Here is a 19,965-nt window from a genome sequence, read left to right on the forward strand (position 1 = left end):
AATTGGCTTGTCAGGCACATGTTTTTTTTTTACTAGGGTGTATTTAAGCTTCAGCTCTGAAAAATTTTGGAAAAAAATTGAGTTTTAGAGGTTTTAGTGTTTTAGTAATAGTTGACATGTGTTTAAATTTCAAATGTTTGTGTAACTTCTGAACATATAGTCTTGGGGTTTTCTGCCCGCAGGCTCAGTAACCAATATTGAAAGTTTACAGTACAGGAACAATAGTCCAAATAGTTTAATAAAAGGAAGAAAAAGGAATGTTAAGAAACAGTCTGAAAATAAAAACCTGGTCCAGGTGAAAGCTGTAATCCTTTATTGATTTCAGCTGTTCACTTTAGTGCTGGAGACAAGTATTTAAAAAATTGAAACAGTTTGATAAGGTCTTAAAGCTTTTAGGCAAAAAGAAAAGGCATCTTAATGTTAGCAATGTGTTTCTAAGTTTTTTCTCACGCAAGTCTGTGTCCCAAACTTATCCACTGGGATACCCTTATAATGCTGTTTATGTTTGGCTTTGTTTGTCTTTTATGTAAGTCTTTTGCTCGGTATAGAAATAGAATATAGACTGCTTCATTCTGGTTGGTGAGATGGTATGTATTATGGAAGATATAATAGTTTAAAAGTTGTATGTTCCATGATTGCAATGGATAATACAGGTGCAAAGAAGCACTAATCTTAGGAATTTGGAGAGTATTTTTCTGGTAATGTCCCAACAAAAGGTCAAATTAAGAATGAGTTTTTCATTCATGCAAATGTGTTAAAAAGGTTGCAGGGGGCTGAAGTTGATTCCAGCTGACATTGGACGAAAGGGTGTAGTACGCCATGGACAGGTCACCAGTCAATCACAGGGCCGACACATTCATACAGACAACATTCACAAACACATTCACATCCACTGGCAATTTAAATTCACCTTAAGACGGAAAGAACATGAAAACTCTTCATAAAAAGCCTTCTTGCTGTGAGGTGAGGGTGCAAACAGCTGTGCAACCCACGCTTGCAAACCTCGAGACCTCAAAATTAGGGAGGATTCTCGACAACATGCAGAATAAATATAACAAGAAAAAACTGCACTGCGACAGCATTATTAAGTTATACACTCTTTATTTTACTCATAAACAAGTAAGAACAAATACTGAATAATTTCTCTCCCTAATGTGGGCTTACAAGAATGTCTGGTATAAACAAATACACATTCATTTTATTTATTCGCATTCATTAATGACGTTCCATTTCATTCATTTTTGCCCCTGCCTCTTGCAGAGTCTGTATGCACTACCATCATTAATTCAATGCTTGTTGCAGTTATGCTTTGCAGCCTGTTGAACCATCCTTGATGGAACGAAGGTGTGGGCCGGACCTTTGTGCAGGGAAGGAGTGAGCACAGAGTTGTGTTGTCCATCCTCATTCTATTTTCTATGAACAGTGGCCATGGGCGCTAACAAGGCAGGCGCCAGTAGCTCTCTTCCGGGGTCACGTGACATGCATTGTGTAGCCATACAAATGTCAGTTAACAGCCAACTTCAAGGGTCAGGGGTGTCAAGAGGCTCTAAATCGGGAAAAATATGGGAAAAATGTGACACCAGGAGGACACTAGGAAAGGGCAGTGAACAAAAGGAGTCTCCCGGGAAAATCAGGAGGGTTGCCAAGTAATGTGCCACCATTCGCTCATTGATCAGCACGGCTCTCTGATCAGACTGGGATCTGTGGCTTCTGGAGGCCAAGTGGGCAAGTGAGCTTTTCGTCTTATTTTTTGGGCCATTCCTGAACAATTTTTGTTATGTGGCATAGCGCATTGTCCTGCTCAGGGGGCCACTGCCATTAGGGAGTGATGTTGCCATGACGGGGCATTCTTGGTCTGTAACACTGTTTGAGTGGGTGGTGCACGTCAGCTGGTATCCACATGAATGCCAAGACCTAAAGTTTCCCGTCAGAACATTTTAATAATTTTAATAAGATGATTAATGATACTCTTTTCATCTGTTAGCGGTTTTAATGTTTTGACTGATCCATGTAGACTCTAGCTGGTATATGGTGTTAATACATGTGATTTTTTTCAACATAGCATAAAATTAGCTGGTATACATCTGCTTGGATTTAACCGTAAAGTAAGAGGCAACACTCTGATTACTGTTACACAGTTTATTTTTTACTACTCCTGTGAGAGACTGGGCATGGTATGAATTGGATAATCCATTTGAACCTATAGGGCTAAGAGTAAAAACACGTCACATCCAGGGAGTAATTTTTTATCACCAAAAAATATTGACAGTGCATGTTACTGTACTTCAGTATTATGCTTTGAATATAAAAACATAACCTAAAACATGGATTTGTCTACTTAATTTGGAGACTGGCCTAATAGACGTCCAGATTGTATTGGTATATTTGATGAAATATTATTATCTCAAGACTGGTCATATACAGAAAATATATTTACTCAGTCTTTTATATATAATAGCCAACATACTGTAATGGAAGCGGCACAGCAGTGCTTTGTCCGGTTCATGAAAATCACCCATATTTAGTTTGGAGGCTAGAGAGACACCATAGAGAGGTCTTCTGTTCGGTATGTGGACCTGCTGACAGAAGAAACACACTACATGTTTCTGACACCGGGGGCATGATGTGAGGGGTGAAGAGTGGTGTATGTGAGAAAAAAAGAGAAAGGCACAGTGAGTATGTTTGATGTGTGTAGGCGTTTTTGATCCGTAGAGAATTTTGTGTGTGTATGTTTGGGTATTACTGACAAGGATGTAAACGTGTGTGTGAAGAAAAAGAGATGAGTTGCCACTGATGTAGAAACCTACATACTGAAATTGTGTGTGTGTGTGTGTGTGTGTGTGTGTGTGTGTGTGTGTGTGTGTATGTGTATGTGTATGTGTTTGAAGATGACTGTGTGTGATTGTGTGTCAAAAAGAGAGAGATTAATTGCATCTGATGGAGACATCTGTGTGTCTCAAAGTGTCACTTGTGTGTCATGTCAACAGCATCTCTCATGTGACGACCCTCAGATAGCGGCCTGGCCAGATCAGAGAACACACAGATGGAGGAATTAGTCGGGGGGATACAGAACTCAGAGTCAATGTGTGAGAGACGGGGAGCTGGAAAAAGGATTGAGATAGGGCCAGATCAGAGAGCACAGATGGAAAGGAAGCTGGGGTGAGAAGAAGAAAAGGTGCCTGTGATGTTTGAGGGAAAAGAAAAATGATGCTGTGGGTGAGAGAAAAAAAGGAAAAAGTAAGAAAAAATAAAGAGGGAATAGTGCATTCACACATCAGAAAGCCAGAAGGACATCCAAGATAAGAAAACTTTAAGAAAGAAATCCTTTATAAACACTGTAGATGAAAACATCTGTCCTTGATTGTTTCTCTTTGCTGAACCACATGTGTCATGCCGATAAAGAATAACCCCACCGCTGACTGTTCCTATTGTTTTGCCTGATTGTGAAAGAAAATTGCATTATAGGAAGATTGAAGTTTATTTCTCGGCAGAACAAATTTGAAATGAACCAGGAACATGTTGGTAGTTCAAGTGTTTTGTCTTCATCAACATAAAGCATGCAATTCATAAAATACTGTGGATGCAGAAAGTACATGTTCACTACTAGCTGGCAGCATTAAAATCATAGAACTGGACACTTGTCATCAGTTTACCCAACATTCTTAAGCAGCTGGTAAGGTATATTGAACAGGTAACCATAGAAACAGTACTTCCGCTTTGCTCTTCATTAATAGTCAACGGTCAGTGCTGAAGCTGATCTAATCATGGAATAAATGAACAATAAAATCTGGATGTTTATTTAATAAGTTATATTTTCTGCCTCAGGTAAATGGCCAGCAGTAGTTAGCATTTTGGCAGCCATTATTGGCAGCAGAAGATGACCTCTTGTACTTTTGAATGGTTTACAAACTTGTTTAACATCTGGACGAAGGTAGCACCAAAATATATTTTGAAAAATCAACACCGTTGTAAGTGTACACTATGTGTGAATACTTTCACTGCTTTACTTTGCCGTCAGACATGATGGCAAAGTCAAACTCATCCATGCTCTCCTTAAAGCCACCAAACTCCACTGATATGTAATTTTACCTCACTAAACATGGAAGCTGCTGGTCTACCACTGCCCTGATGCAATAGTTTGTGCCATTGTGTGACTTTGGTAAGATTTTCAACTAGAAACATACACAACAGCCGCACAAAAAGCAGGAGCACTATGAAAGAAGATGCTGGGTGTGGTACTATTTCTCTAGTTGGCCACATGTGGCCACATGATGCTCTCTGCTAATAGTAAAAAATGAAAAGAGACAATGGCGCTCAGAAACAAAAAAGCTATGCAGACACAGGTCCTAATAATGATCTGTTTAGTCATAGCGTAGGTTTTTTTCCAACTGATGAAAAGTTGTTTCAAATAGTTCTCAGCACATGCATATTTACTCCTGCTTGAGAAATGTTTTTAAAAACTACAATGTCCAGATGTTTAGGCAATTTTAGCCATTTAAGCGTTAAGCCTTTAAGTGCCACAGACAAGGTAGAGAAATTGGAAAGTATTGAGACTGTCTCATTGTTTAGGTCTTTTATTGACAGTTGTCGGCAGCCCTGTCCCTTAACATGTTCAGCCATAACTAGCACCTATTAAAAGTTTTGTAGTTTTACATAGTCCGAATACATCTTAAAGATATAGCTAAACTCTTGTACAAAGTATAATTATAAAGGTAGACTGCATCTGGCCCGCTAGCTGCCCGAGGGAGATAAGTCTAACCCCCCCCCACCATGTCCCCTAAAGTCCAAGGATAGACTGATAAACACCCTGCTGAATTCAAACAGCTTAGCTTTGCTGAAAAACATGTCCAGAGAAACAGTGCATTGATACCCCTTAGAGGTCAGTGCACACAGGCCTCTGAAATGCCTGAACCAGGACTGCACTGTGAATTAAAACATGTGCCCCTAATGCTGGCATGAATCAACGGGTTGAAGGGTGAATGGAAGAGGGGAATATCCGTGAAAGAGAAGAAACATCAATGAATTTCTAAGCCCAGTGAAAGAAAAGGACAGAGGGGAGATGGGAGATAGAGGGAAGTAATGAATAAGAGATGTTTGAATGTGGAGAGAAAACAAATGATGTGTCCGTGAAAGAGTAAATGTAAAAGAAATGGAGGAAAAGGATGAATGAAGAGAGGAAAAAGCGAGCATTAGACAGAGATGGAAATACAGATGAAAAGAGGTCATGGCACCGTGGTGGAGAGAGATTAATGGATGGAAAGAAAGACAGAGAGGCTACGAAAATGAAAAGGAAAGGAAAAGAGCGGAGGGTGAAAGAGTAGAGCGAAAGATAACCAAGATGGAAGAATGACAGATAGATAGATAAAAGGAAGAGAGGCTAACCTGAAGGCTGAAAGACACTGGTCTCTTTGAGAAGCAAAGGTTGAGGGTTCAAGTCCCAACAATGTGGCTTTGACCATCTGTCATGTAGATTACATAGTACTCCACTTACACACAGGAGTTATATGGGACGTGTGTGTGTGTGTGTGTGTGTGTGTGTGTGTGTGTGTGTGTGTGTGTTTGTTGTGCACATAATGGGAGTATCCTGTATCTCTTTCCTTTGTGAAGTCTGTATGTCTGTTCACTCTTGGTGGACTAGCATGTCCATGTTTAAGAATAGACGTGTGTGTGTGTGTATTTGTGTGCATGTGTGTGTGTGCGTGTGTGTGTGCATGTGTGTTAGTACACATACGTGCATGTATGTGTACTAAGAGACCTGCCAAAACTGATATTCGTTGTTTTAACATGAGCAACACAAATCACTGCAGTGGACATTCACCAAGGGGGGGTTCAAGCCCTTAAAAACATTTACTCTAAATTCTTAACAAGCTGCCACACCTAGAATAATGATCATACACACACACACACACACACACACACACACACACACACACACACACACACACACACACACACACACACACACACATATATATGTTCACTCCTCCCTGCTGTCCTCAAGAGGTCTGACCCACCCTCTGTGCTGGTACTGTGTAGGATTTTTGTGTAGATATCTCAGATAAAATAGGTACATTAAATCCTGAAAGTTAATGTTTTCAACCATATTCCAGTGCAACCTCACTTGGAAATTAGAAAATTTAAAACCACTTTTTGGGGTGTCTTGGTGTGCCTGTAGTTCACAATATAGGCAGAAAAATAAAGGTTACAATATTGTAACCCTAGTTCTATTAGCACATATGAAGCCCATATGTATGGACGATACACTCCTTCAATCATGTGCACGATTTTCCCTACTGGAATTTTCATAAACATTGCCAGCCAATCAGGACATGCCTACCTGAATACATATGCATCCTATAGCATATATGAGCTGTGTGATGGTATCTGCTATTCTACACTCTGCATCTGAGGGGGTCCATGGACGATCACTGAAGCTGAAGAGAAAAAGGATAGCTGATGTTGTCAATCCTGTTATGCAGATGTCAGCGGGCAAATGCATGCTTGTGATTGGAGGAGAGTATTACCCATTGAGTCCAGTGGAGCCTGTTTTAGATAGAACCATTAAAACTTGGTAAAGATAAGGAGAAGATCATGGTCATGGTTAAACAAGAAACAGGACTAAGGTTATATACAGACATAGTTCCTGGTCTCTTGCCAAAAAAGCATTTGGATGATATGACACCATCTTTATTGAAAACAAGCGTAAATGTAGTTTCAATATGAAATTCATTATATAGTACATGACCATCTGCTGTACATGTCAACCCCAAGCCTTTAATACTTTCAACAAATCACAGTCTCACAATAACACCTTATGAAAACTTTGTGTTCAGTTGGACTAATGTTGAACTTGGCCTCCTCCTGTACATCGCCGTCCGCCAAGTGCACGCTGGGTCGCTGTGTTGGAATGACAGATGCCTTGCCAGTGTTTTATAGTAAGACTTATTATTCCAACTTGAGAAAGAAACATCTCTTCACTACCTTCTGTCTGTGAGATACAGCTCTGCTCGTGTGTTTTTTTTTTGACTGCAGACATTAAAGAATCACCAGGCATTACATACACAGTAGTACAGCTGGACTTTACTGCAGAGAGCAGCAAGCACACAAAGAAAGAAAAACAGAAAGAAAAAACTACTAGGATGATTAAACACACACACATGAACACATGCAAAGACAAATAGGGTTCTTCTCGTCTTCCCATGTCCCATGTGGTACCATTTGGCACTTTGGCTCAGAACCAATACAAAGTGATAAAGAAACAGGCCAGAGGTGATGGGAACCCTCTTTAAAGTATGATGGGAGACATTACATGTCCCACACACAGAGATGCTGCTCCTGCTGCCGCCAAAACCCCCCAAAATCAATTAGTTCCACTGAAGCTGCTGATGAGAAGAGCTGAGTACAGGGACTCTACTGTTGTCTGATGTATCTATTAGACAGCAACTGACAAACAAAATCACACACAAACATCACTGTTAAGTGATACCAGAAGAAAGGCTCTGTTCAGAGTTTGCGTTCTCGGGTGCATCTGTTTGTTTTTATGTTAAAAGAGTACAGCCTAATGTGTATTGCAACCAGTTGTCTTACTGGCCCCCGCTGTCTTTACTTAACATGCTGCAGAATGGATACTGTGTATATATTTAATTTCATTACCAACCATGAAAATGTTGAGACGGCTGATATTTACTTGCCTTTTTAAGGCTGTGTGTGTGTGTGTGAGTCATCATGGCAAAATGTGGTGTGCAAGACACCTACTGCGGGAACTACAAAAGAAGCCGTTTTGAGTATTTTAGCCAGACAGATTTTGTCAACGCAATAGCGTTGCAACCATGCAAGATACACCGACAAAACTTTACAGGTGTGTTATTGAGATCAAACTTTGAAGATGGGTATGGTATGAGAAAGGTAGCTGCATGCAGGAGGGTAGTAGGAAAGGGGCTATTGGCCCTCAATTTGACATGCCTGGCCCACGTTTTATTTAAATTGAGATTTCTGTACAGTGGCTGGTGTGATCCTGATTCAAGATGGTCTGTGTTTTATTTTCAAATTAATCTAGAATGTTTTGTCTTTTTAAAAGATCTTGAAAAATGCGCTGTAAGTGTAGTAAGATAACTTCATGCTGTTTTAATATTTATGTATTTTTAATTTTTTTTTCTTTTTCTAATATACAGAAGCTTCTTTCTAGAATTTAAAACATTAAAGTTTGTAATGTAAATCAGTTACAAATAGTTAACTACTGGGCTGTTTTTCCTCTTTTTTAATACCACACATAAAACAGATTGCGTTTGCGCTACATTTGTTGATGACAATGCAGCTATTTATCTTTATGTCTGTGATACAGAAAGGTTTATGTTCATTAGTTCAGTTTTTGGCTTAGTGACATTAAATGTTTCATGAAATAACTAAGCCGGCAATCAATATGTCCAAAAAAACAAATTAAAAATTAATAATTTAATTTTATAGTAAGAAAAAAGAAAAGTTTAGACTAAGCTGTATAGACCGTACAAAACTGCATATGTGCTTGCGCTTTGCTGCATTCACTTAACAAAGTATGAGTAGCAGAAGACAGAGAATTTTATAGCGAGCTGGAGGTCTCAGATGAGGTGTTGAGGGAGTGAGGGATGAGAGTAAAACTAAAGTTTAAAAAGAGACCGAGGGAAGGAAATAGCATTGGTATTTTTTCAGAGAGTCTCAGTAGGAATGATGAATTAAAACTGGGTAAGAACAAGAAGACTTGAGAAGGGAGGGTAACAGATTTCTGAGGTTAAGGGAGGAAGGATGAGATTATGAAAGGAAAACAGCAGGGATGAGGGAAAGGACAGAGGAAAGCTTTGGATAAAAGAAGTGGAGTATGACATGGATCATTTTGGATGAGAGAGAGGTGTGTGGTGCGGGTGAGTAATGGAATAAGAGTGGATTAAAAATGGAAGGAAAAACAGATGAAAGTGGATGAAAGAGAGAGATGGAAAGTAAAAAGTGGCATTCAGGAAGGGAGGAAAATAAGGAGAGGAAGAGGGGAGGGGGAGATGATGAAATGAGGGAGGAGGGGGAGACAGCGGGGGGTGAGGGTTGATGAGGATCGAGGGTGATGAGGTAACACCCTGCGCTGTGTTTTGATTGGCCCGGCAGGGAAGATCGGGTAACAAGAACTCTGATAGGCATCCTGAGACGATGGAGAGAGAAGAAGCCTTGAATGTGTGGGTGTGCGTGTGAGAGAATAGGAAACTAAGATAAGAAAAAAAGAGAAACAAAACAAAAGGCAAAGAAAGAAACAAAATCAGACTGTATGGTCACTAGATTTTCAGTTTTCTCTTTGGCGCTCATCTCACCTCTCATGATCTCATGGTTTTATCACATGATCGAGTGTCTTAAGAATGCGAGCTGTAAAGTGACATCTCCAGTGAGGAGCAGGAACAGGTTGGCAGGAAATCCCAGGATTTACACTGTCACGATCTATCTGGCCTGTGGTATCTCTGCCTGGATAAATGCCTGTCAGTCTAAACAATGAAAACACTGTTATCTGGGTGTTGAATTAACACTTTCTAAATAGGTTAAAAAAGAAACATGAAAACGATTTTGTGTGATTGCAAAATTGCAAAAACACAAACCTTGGCACTTTATAACAATCTCTCACACAAGCACACACGCACACAGGGACAAACAAGTTAGGAGGTAATCAGCAGCGTGCAATTAAGTGAGAACAAAGGCATTGACTTTGGGGAATCGACTCAGAGTTTAGCTTTCGTGCCGAGGGAGCCTGATGACGGCCAACAAAACTTTCAGATATGTCAAAAATGAATCGCAAATGTCCGGAACTGGACCATGACCGATCCTCATTCAAAATTCACGAGGCTCAAAAATCAGGTCAGAAACATACACAAATTGTACAGTGTATGACCAGTTTGACATGCAATTTTAGGAACTTGAATGCAGCAACATATGTAAAACCAGAACAGATGCAAAGGACAGCAATCATCAGTTTTTAATAACATTTCTGTTTGAGGTTGAACTTAGCTATTCAGTCACCAGTACTCTGTGCTGTGAGAGGCTGCAGCTGTGCTTTCCTTCATCTGCTGCTGTTCTCTTTACACCGGAGACAGAGCGAGAGAGATTGAGAGAGGAGGAAGGTTTATAAAAGTAATCCAACCTGATGTATCTAATACTGTCCAGGTGTCATACTCATTTTTCAAGCGCCATTATCATGTGTAAAGACATACCCTGAAGACATTAAATTGCACAGAAATAAAAGGCAGTATGCGGTGTAAATACCCTACTTGTGTTTAGTTTTTTGATATCTTGCACTTATTAACTTATGAACACACTCACTATTCAGATGAAATAATATGAACAAAATTCTCCATAAGGATAAATTGTCACATTTACTGTAGTAATGATAAATCCAACAGTCAAGTTTATATAACAGTTTTGCTGCATTTTCCTCTTTTTCTATTCATACAATTCATATGAAAAACTAAAGGTCAGGAAGTTATCCATAATCTATGTAATTTGTCCTGCTTTGATACACATCTCATAAAGAACCACGCGAGGAGGGAAACTGAAGAGGATGACAGGGAATATGAGACCTGTGAGAGGAGGAGGAGGAGGAGGAGTGAGAGGAGAAGTACCGTGAGATGACTTTTTGTCCATGCGGCAGATTCCAGAAATACTTGGCACACTGCAACAATATACAGCCGAGATCTAATGATACCCTGGGAAGCCTGTCAGCGGTGTAATGAGCCTAATGGGTCTTTATTTGTTTGTGAGCGGGCGTGTTTGTGTGTCAGAGCTCATGAAAACAAAAGGTCAAAAAGCAATATTTAGAGAGACAGAGACTGACAGTGGGTTTTGTCAGCTGAGGTAAGGATAGGTGTGACTGAACCAGGGACTTATTAATTCATGACAGTCTGCGTGCGTGCGTGCGTGCGTGCGTGCGTGCGTGCGTGCGTGCGTGCGTGCGTATGTGTGTGTGCATGTGTGTTAGTGTTTCTGGTATGCATTTTGTAGCACAGGGGGTCTAATAGGCTTCAGATGTGTCCCTTTCTCCCACTGAGCAACGATAACACTGATGCTATTGTTGTGTGTGTGTGTGCCTACATGCATGTGCGTGTGTGGCTTTACACAGCTTACACTCTGCCTGTGCCCAATTTGTACATTAGAGATGTAAGCATGAGATTTGGAAGTGAGCTATTTTCATTCTCTGCTCCGTTTTGTTCGTCTGTTTCTCCTCTTGAACCCACTTTCACTCTTGTCTCCGAACCTGTCAGAGCAAATCTTATCTTATTTAACCTTTATTTTGCATTTGCCCCCTTTTTTTCTTTTTCTTTCATTTCTCTCTTTTTTTTTTTTTACAAAATGCATTCATGCTGTAATGCAGTTTCATCACACTAGATCTTTCTTTTTTTTACATGCCATTGGGTGATGAAAGGACCACGAAAGCCCTCAGATCAAACAAAAAAAATGCAAATAAGCAATTGAACTTTCAACACCAGCGGTGAATACTTTTGCCCAGTCCGAGTCGTCTGAGTCTCAGATTTGACAGACACCAGAGCATGCCTCAGCCTGACTAAGCGGAACATTGACAATGTAAACAAATCCCAGAATAAATTACTGCGCACATATCTTTGAAGTGGCTGAGACTGCATGATGCGATAGCTGAGGTTTGACACGTACAGTGAAACCAGATGCTCTTCCGCGTGTCGCCTCGGTTTTGGCACGGCTGCTGTTTGTCAATGCAGCGTCGGCTGGATGCCTTTAGGGAAATGAGACACATTGGAGACAGATGTAGACGTCTCCCTATGGATGCTGTGAGGGAATTTGGGGATGTATAAGCCTGTAGGACACAAGACGGATAGAAAGGGAGACAAGAGAGAAAATTATAGCAGCGAAGGGAAGAGAGACAGGAAGACAGATGGAGAGACATAAGAGATGAAAGGGAGGACATATTTAGAAGTGACTTCAATAGAGGAAACTCAACACCAAACAGGAAGTTAAAGATGGATAGACAGAAGAGATGGGGAAAGAGGTTAAATGGAGAGACAGGAGAGATGTGAGGATAGATAGGAGAGAGAGAGGTTGGTGAGAGGTGAGACAGTGGTGTGGCTTCCATAGTGAGGCGATGAGCTGCTGGAGTGATAACAAGCTGCAGATGGAAGCTGTTAGCTCACCTTTCCCCTCTGTTTGTGTGTGTGCGACATGGATGTATTATATAGAGAAGTCGGTGTCCGTGTGTGTGTGTGTGTGTGGCTGTGGTATAAATGTGCTCCCATTTTAGTCGCTATTTGAAGATTTGTATATACATCCAAGTTATTTACAAGATAACAATGTAGAAAGAAAGACGGGAAAGAGACATCAAACAGTATTCTGAGTGTGTTTGTGAGTGTGTGTATTTACAGTACGGGGAAAAAAAATGACAAAGTTTAGTGTGCCAAAAATCAGATAATTACTCCATTTAAAGATGAAAGTTCAGGAAACCAGATCTTTGAAAATGTTGCCCAGAACATACCAAGTAACCAAACAACCTTTCAGACTACACAAGTCACCAAACAAATACTGAAAGACTTTTGATGATGCTATTGTGCGTGTTAAGCGGCCAATCATTGTTCAGAAACACAGGTCTTGGGTTGAAATACTAGTCATGTGCACTGTTTTTTCTTTTGCTCTGAGTGCCAAAGTTCATGCTTTTAAAAAAGCATAAATCTGTGCCCTTCAGTCACATCAAGCACCCTTCTGATGTGACTGATGAATGCCAACACTGACTGTACATGTGGCTTATAGCCATCCTATCAACAGCTATTATATGGATTGCCATGAAATTCTGTACACTTTCATAGTTTCCAGAGGATGAATCATGCTGATTTTGGTGGTCACCGGTCTTTTCTTCCCACACCACCACAAGTTTGACATATTTTATTTTAATAAGGTGTGAAATGCCAATTCTTATATGTATTACCATGAAATTTGACATTCATGTCCCCCACAGGATAAATTGTAACAGTCTTGGTGATCCTTTAACCATAATATTGACTGACTAAATACTTTTTTAAAAAACTGATGAAATTATCATTAATCTTAGCTGTCAAGAACATTGAGCCAGGTTAATATTGTGTTTACCTTTATAAATTCATTTTCTCATTTTTGGCATTGTGCCTTTAATATATAGTGACAGTGAACATTAAAGTATGATGTGCTGGATAGAGAAGGAGGAGCGTAAGTTGCAACAAATGTTCCTGCCAGAATTAAACCTGTTACGTGAAATGCATCTTAACCACTGTATCACCAGACATCCCAAAGTTTTTAAGTCACTCTGAAACAAACTTTGATAACCATAGCAAATCTACAAAAAAAAGTTGTTGGCGGGAGTCATATAGACTTTTATATTTACATCTATGCCCTCGTAACTTGACATTCTTCGGGAATCTTTGCTGTCAAAACAAAGAGGGGTGCCATAAACATAGATGTATTAGCTACAGTATCTGTTGAGGGTGTCAGCTCACAAACACATGCAAAACTGCACAATCTACCAATCACACATACTCAAATCCACACACAGTCTTCAGTCATCACTCACTCTCCAGCCGGAGGTCATCTCAGGGCTCAGAGCTACGTGGAAAAATTTGAACTTGTGGAGACAGACAGTCACCAGCTGATGGTGTGTGGAGCTGCTGCATGTTTTGCTGATAAATGTGTCATGAAAACACATATTACACCTTTCGGCTGCAATATCTGGGCCTCTACATGTCTGCTGGTATCAGTGTACGAAACTGTGCTGGTGGTTTGGATGTAGTGTTGCAACTCTATCGGCTTTTCGTCCAAAACATGTCAAAACATTTGGCAAAAAATTACCAATTTTCAAAAGTACAATGGACATATTTAAACTACACTGAGGAAATAAAACATTTGGTAGGAAGAGGCGTATCGTGCACTGGCACAGAACTCCATCATCTAATGTAAAACAGTTCGAAAGGTTATCTCCACTGTCTCCTCATCATATGTTTCCTGCTAACCTTGTCAGTCCTAATAAATCCATCATACATCGCTATGCTCTCTGTCTCTCTTGTGGCTTTCTCTGCCTTTCCCACTCATTATGTTCTGACTTTTACCAGCCGCTAAAAGCCACAATACCCTTCCCTTCCCTCTCCCTCTCCAACTTTATCTTCCACTCTCCAACTCCCTCTAACTCTCTCGCTCCCTACAGAATATTCCCTAATGTCTTCCCGCTCGTGTGTCTCCCAGTTATTCTGCCAGCAGCTTTAAAGTTTTACATCCAGTCTTTAAAAAAAAAAAAAAAAGGTATTCCCCTAATCACTGTCTTCAGAGGATTTGGTGCAACAACGTTTAACAGGCTTCCATGTCGGTCGGCTGTTTTTGATTTTCATGCTGTAAAGGTTCTGTTAGGGAGTATATATAGAAGAAAAAACACGATAAAATGTTAAACTGTTGAAAGTGTTCTCCTATCACTGTAAAAGTTTCTTGTGCACTTGTAATGAGGAGGATCTCAGGAATGTGTGTGTGTGTGTGTGTGTGTGTGTGTGTGTGTGTGTGTGTGTGCAGCCTTACTGTAACGTATGCAGGTGTGTATGGAAGCTTAAGAAATGGAGAACTCTAACAAAAACAAATCATTTGTGTGTGTGCGCGTGTGTGTGTGTGTAAGTGTGTGTGTATGTACAAGGCCCCAGTGATGGACAAGGTGTCACTGGTACAGGAGGCCCCTGTGCTTCACTCAGTCAGTACCGTGGCTGAGTGGTGAGTGACTGAGCCTACTCTCTCACTTACTTTCTCACTGTGTGTGTGTATGTCTGTGTGTGTGTGTGTGTGTGTGTGTGTGTATGTCTGTGTGTGTATGTTGGACTGAGTGAAAAAAGAGAGAGAGGAATAACGAGTGCGACAGACGAGTGATGAGAGGTAGACTGAAAGCCGATTGAGCTGAAAGACTCCTCCAGCGAGTTTGGCATACCGAAGACATCCTCTCACACTTGAATTTCTCTCCTCATCTCGTTACCTTGCAAGAGAGACAGAGAGAGAGAGAGAGAGAGAGAGAGAGAGAGAGAGAGAGAGAGAGAGGTGATACAGAAGGAGAGTCATGAGGAAAAGGTAAGTTAGGGAGATGTAATACGTGTTTGTGTGAGAAAGTCTCTCAAGCTATGGGAGTTTGACAGGCTTAGAACCAGAGAGCTTGCTGCTGTTTATGTACTTGTGGTGTGTGTGTGTGCGTGTGTGTGTGTGTGTGTGTGTGTGTGTGTGTGTGTGTGTGTGTGTGTGTGTGTGTGTGTGTGTGTGTGAGACACCCCATGTATAGCTGAACTTGAATTCAACCCGCTCCCGACCACTCCTGCAGAGTTGTTGCATCAACCTTTTGACTTTGAAGCTGCTGCCAGATCAGAGAGGAGAGCCAGGTGCAAGCTGGTGTGTGCAGACGGACTCCTGCTCTCCCACTGATACATGTTAACTTATATGGAAGTGTGTACCATGAGTGAGTGCTCTCATAAAGTCATGCACCTCAGATAGCTTTTCAGTAGTAGAGTTTTTCAAATTGTTTGGGGTCACTGGATTCAAATACAGTATGTATACAGAATGAAGTAGAGATGATTGCTTAATACAATTACACATGTGCAGATTATCAGATGATACATGATGATTAACACAGAAAGGCTTTGGCTCTGAGACTCTGCAGGGAGATTTTGAAATTAAGGGACGTCTACCCTGAGCAGCAGTAAGATAAATTCCCTGAGGTCCAGACACTGATGGTGGTGATGGCTGCTGACTCTGCTGAGACTGATAGGTTGATGAGGTTGATGAATCTGTGAAGCCGAGGCATTGATGTGGAGGTGGAGCACAGCTAATGAAGAAGTAAAGGCAAAAAGCAGCAAGATGATAGGCTAAGAATGAAGGTGTGTCAATGTGCTGTTGGTTAATTCTGATAAGTTGATACAACAGCTAATATTTCAATTGACAACGCCGGACAATGACAGCAAGAAATTGCGATTTAGCATGCACGAGAGTATTGAATGGCAGATGGTATGAGAAATAAATTACAGGCCAAAGCATGCAGAGTATAGTCTTCCCAACACAATCTTATCCCAATGGCTCAAATACTGCCGCTTTGACCTACATGTCAAAATATGATGTGCGAGAAGCACATCATATTTTTACATCAGCATGCATCAGTTTTAGATGTTCAGGGACAGCTTGTTGTTTTTTGCTTATTACACGCATTGCCACTTTTTTTTTTAAGTACACTTACCTTTTCAAAGAAAAATTACAGTTTCTGCTGGTCAAATACACAGTCATTTACAAACTAAACTTTCAACATGGGTAAAACCTGGTAAAACACACCCCTTTTGATGTTAAATTGCTAATAACATGATGGTGTAGCTTAAAATAAGTAACATAATGTAACGTCATGTGATACGCCATGTGACTTATGTCTCTAGCGAAGCATGCTACCCATACTAGCACACTACGTTGATATTAAAATAACTGGAAAGATAAAAAGGAACAGCAGGCCCCTTGGTTAAAGTCCGATGTTTGTTAGACCCATCCAACAATATAAAGATTTTCTTTGTCTTTATTCTATGGTTGTTGCTGCTGGATCTGAAACAGCCACAGCCCGGTGTGTATCATTCTGCCACAATGGGTCACTCTCTCTTGGGTTCTGGGCGTATCATACTGTTGCAAAGGGTGCCTCCATGCATTGATATCTGATGCTGAGGTCCACTGATGAAATGGCCGTATTTGACGTGTTGGGTGTAAGAACAGGCTTTCTCCGCCTGAATCATTGTGAGAGCTTTATTAGTTAGTGTGATATGGCATTACAGCTTTGAGGATGAATTACTGCCTGGTTTTTGCTGCATTCCATCACAGATTAATAAAGATTCATATATCCTGTTCTGGTTTATACTGTAGATCTTTTCTTGGAACATCCCTTAATTCAAATGAAGTGTTGACAGCAGCAACAGGAAAGGTTTGGAGACAAATAGTGTAGAGCGGAACAAAAGGCGATGTTCCAACATGTGGATTCTCAGTGGAGACGTGCTTTTTTTTTTATGGTATTCACTTTAACATATCACTTTCAGTACAGTAAGTGTGAACAGAATGCCGCCTGATTAATGTATAGGCAGGGACAGCTCATGGGAGCCAATGTTAAGGTGTTGAGAAGATGGATCTTCCCATATCAGATCAGTCTTTAAAAATTAGTTCCCTTGTGGTTAGGCCTGGGCAAAATCATTTTTAAAACCTTCTTAAAATAATACATTCATCAGCAGTCTCCTCATGTTTTTTCAATGTTTATTCATGGGCGAACAAATTGATGTCTCGCAAAATGCTTTACATTCAGCATGCCAGGAATAAAACAAGTGCCCAGCCTTAACACCCTGCCAGTCAGTGCTTGTGCATGGTCAGGCAGCAGAATTCCATATCAAATAACATTAAATGATTTGAACTGATGTAAATGTATCTGTTGGTTAGCAACAGGGGCGAGAGTCCCTTATGCTGACAACAGTCATTAAGGCTTCAGTGTCAAAAAAGTTTTACAATCCATCAGTAATGCGTCCTGTGAGAGAACAGAAGACACTCTTCTTCTTCATCGCTATCATAACTTGTTTAACTCACCATTGTTCTCTCTGTTTGAGCTCCAGCTTGAATTTTATGCTTCAGTCCTCAAAGGGAATTTCTTAAATTTGCTGTAAAATAATGTAAAGAGATATGTTTCTGTCGTACCAATCATCCTGTTCTCCCCTCTCTCTCTCTTTGCAGACCTGCTGTCCACCAACAGGTCGTCTATCTTCAGCGGTCATCACAGCCAGCTTTCTCTTACCACCGTCTTTCTGGATGAGTACCGTGACCGCCTCTTCCTGGGAGGGAAAGACATCCTGTACTCTCTCATGCTGGGACCTGCCAGCAGCGAGTCCAAAGAGGTGAGGCTTTTGGAGACAGTAAATAATATCAGTTAGTTACTGTAGTATTTTAATGTATTCAACTCTGGTGATTGATGTTTTGTAAAAGGTTAGTTACTGTACGGTCTACATTCATCATTCCAGTTTGATTTAAGTCGCTGTGACTCTGCAAGTGGTTTCAATCTGCGGTAGATAATATATGACTCGAAGAGATAGGCGTACAATATTGTGTTTTTCCAGAATTTCCTCTCTGCAGAACATCTGTTAAAGCACTCTGAACTCATAAATCAACCATATACGTGGTGACTCAAACACCGATTTTATTTTATATCACTGCTATTGCATCATCGCTGAAACGTAAACAGAAAACAGTGCTGCAAATATTAAAGAAAGCTTAAAGAAAGTTCACTTTTTAGCAAAAAATGATAAAAATAATGCGTCAGCCACCTGTTTTCTGAGGTAAATTTGTATACATGCAGAAATTTTGATAAAAGCAGTAAGTTCAGATATGCAACTCTTTTCTCCTGATCTATGACAGGGTTGTTCTGAACGAGTCAAATTTGATCTCCTTCCTTTGCCAAAACATTTCTTCAACCTCAACACCTGTAAAAGTGCAGTCAGTCATGAATCAAAGCTTGTTATTCCACCAACGTCACCTTTAATCTGTAGCCTATGTTTAATTTGTCACAAAGGCTTGTCAAACACAGCGGTTCTGCTGCAAGAGTTACAGTTTCTTGGCTCACCAGAAAGACATGAAAGATGAATTATGATCCAGAAGTCAGATCTGTTGAGTGAGCCGCAGATTTCCACTGTCATCAAACACGGAGTCTGACTAACAGAGAGAGAGCAATGCTATAATGCTATTATTACCATGTTGGGGAGTATTGAACTACATGTAATTGGACTGGTAGTTTAGCTTGTTGATAGCTGAACTACATTCATATTAGGACTAGGTGATTTAAGTGGTTAAATTACCTTTTTGCCATTTTTGTGTAGTGAACTACTGCAGCATTTTTTGTCCATAAAAGGAAAGGAAACTTTTTTTTAAAATTTAATCGCCATTTTCGACTGTATTTTCACCCATTTGACCACAATTAGTCATAAGTATTCGTTATTGTTATTTGTCGACAAAAGTTAAGAGTATTAAGTTCAGACTATTTAAGAAGTAACTTGGTTAACTGCGTAATCCTGCTTGGTCTCATGCACCCTCCAATTTCTGAAGGCAGATGTCTGACTGATGCTGATGCTGCATGACATTCCTTGCACTTTCCCATGAATAGTGCGGTGTTTTATTTATTTTTTTGGTTCATGGGCTGTGAATAAGTGGGCACTTCATTTTTTGCAAGAAACTCAGTTGAGTTGCATTTTTTACTGGCATGCGGCATTTTCGCCATCCCAATCTCGTGAGGGCGATATCTCAAGAACGCCTTAAAGAAATATCCTCAAATTCGGCACAAACATCCACTTGGACTTAAGGATCAACTGAATGGAATCTGGTGGTCAAAGGTCAAGGTCTCTGTGACCTTGCATTTGTCTGTTTCTCATGAACGCCATTCTCAAGTACACCCTAAGGGAATTTCTTCAAATTTGGCACAAAGGAACTGTCTTGAATTTGACAGTTGGAGGTCAAAGGTCAAGGTCATGGTGACCACACAAATCATGTTTTTGACCATAACTCAAGAATTCATTCATTCATTATGACTCATTTTCACACAAATGTCAAGTAAAATAAAATGAGAAAGTGATGGAATTTTACATCCGAAAGGATAAAAAAGTGCAACTTAACTGGTGTACTGAGGCATACGACTGCAAGATGGCAATTTTGGTTTGTAGGCTATTTGTTATAACATGTACATTGTCAATATGATCTGTTTACAAAGTGATGCAGTTTAAACTTTTTCTAAGTAGATTTAGTAAACCAAACTAGATTTCTCCTCAGGACAGCTAGTTCAACTTCTTCCAGTGTGAAGTAATTGGTACATGCAAAGCTAGTCTTTCAAGGTAGCTTCCTCAAAACTGATTATTACCAATTTAATTACACCTACAAATATTGGATCTTGTATTTCTAACTAAA

The 19,965-nt window shown here is 40.2% G+C and overlaps 1 protein-coding gene across 3 annotated transcripts in view; it reads left to right on the top strand.

The window, feature by feature from the left end:
- Window positions 1-19,965, top strand: part of sema3g (semaphorin 3G) — an 84,084-nt gene that overhangs the window by 13,909 nt on the left and 50,210 nt on the right. For all 3 annotated transcript variants that reach the window (XM_042491429.2, XM_042491430.2, XM_088082401.1), the window contains one exon: window positions 17,752-17,912. In XM_042491429.2, coding sequence (XP_042347363.1) covers window positions 17,752-17,912 — 161 coding nt within the window. The remainder of the gene's footprint in view (window positions 1-17,751; window positions 17,913-19,965) is intronic.

The sequence above is a fragment of the Plectropomus leopardus genome, chromosome 9, assembly GCF_026936395.1.
Source record: "Plectropomus leopardus strain MGB_pleo_1.0 chromosome 9, ASM2693639v1, whole genome shotgun sequence".
Lineage (NCBI taxonomy): Eukaryota > Metazoa > Chordata > Actinopteri > Perciformes > Serranidae > Plectropomus > Plectropomus leopardus.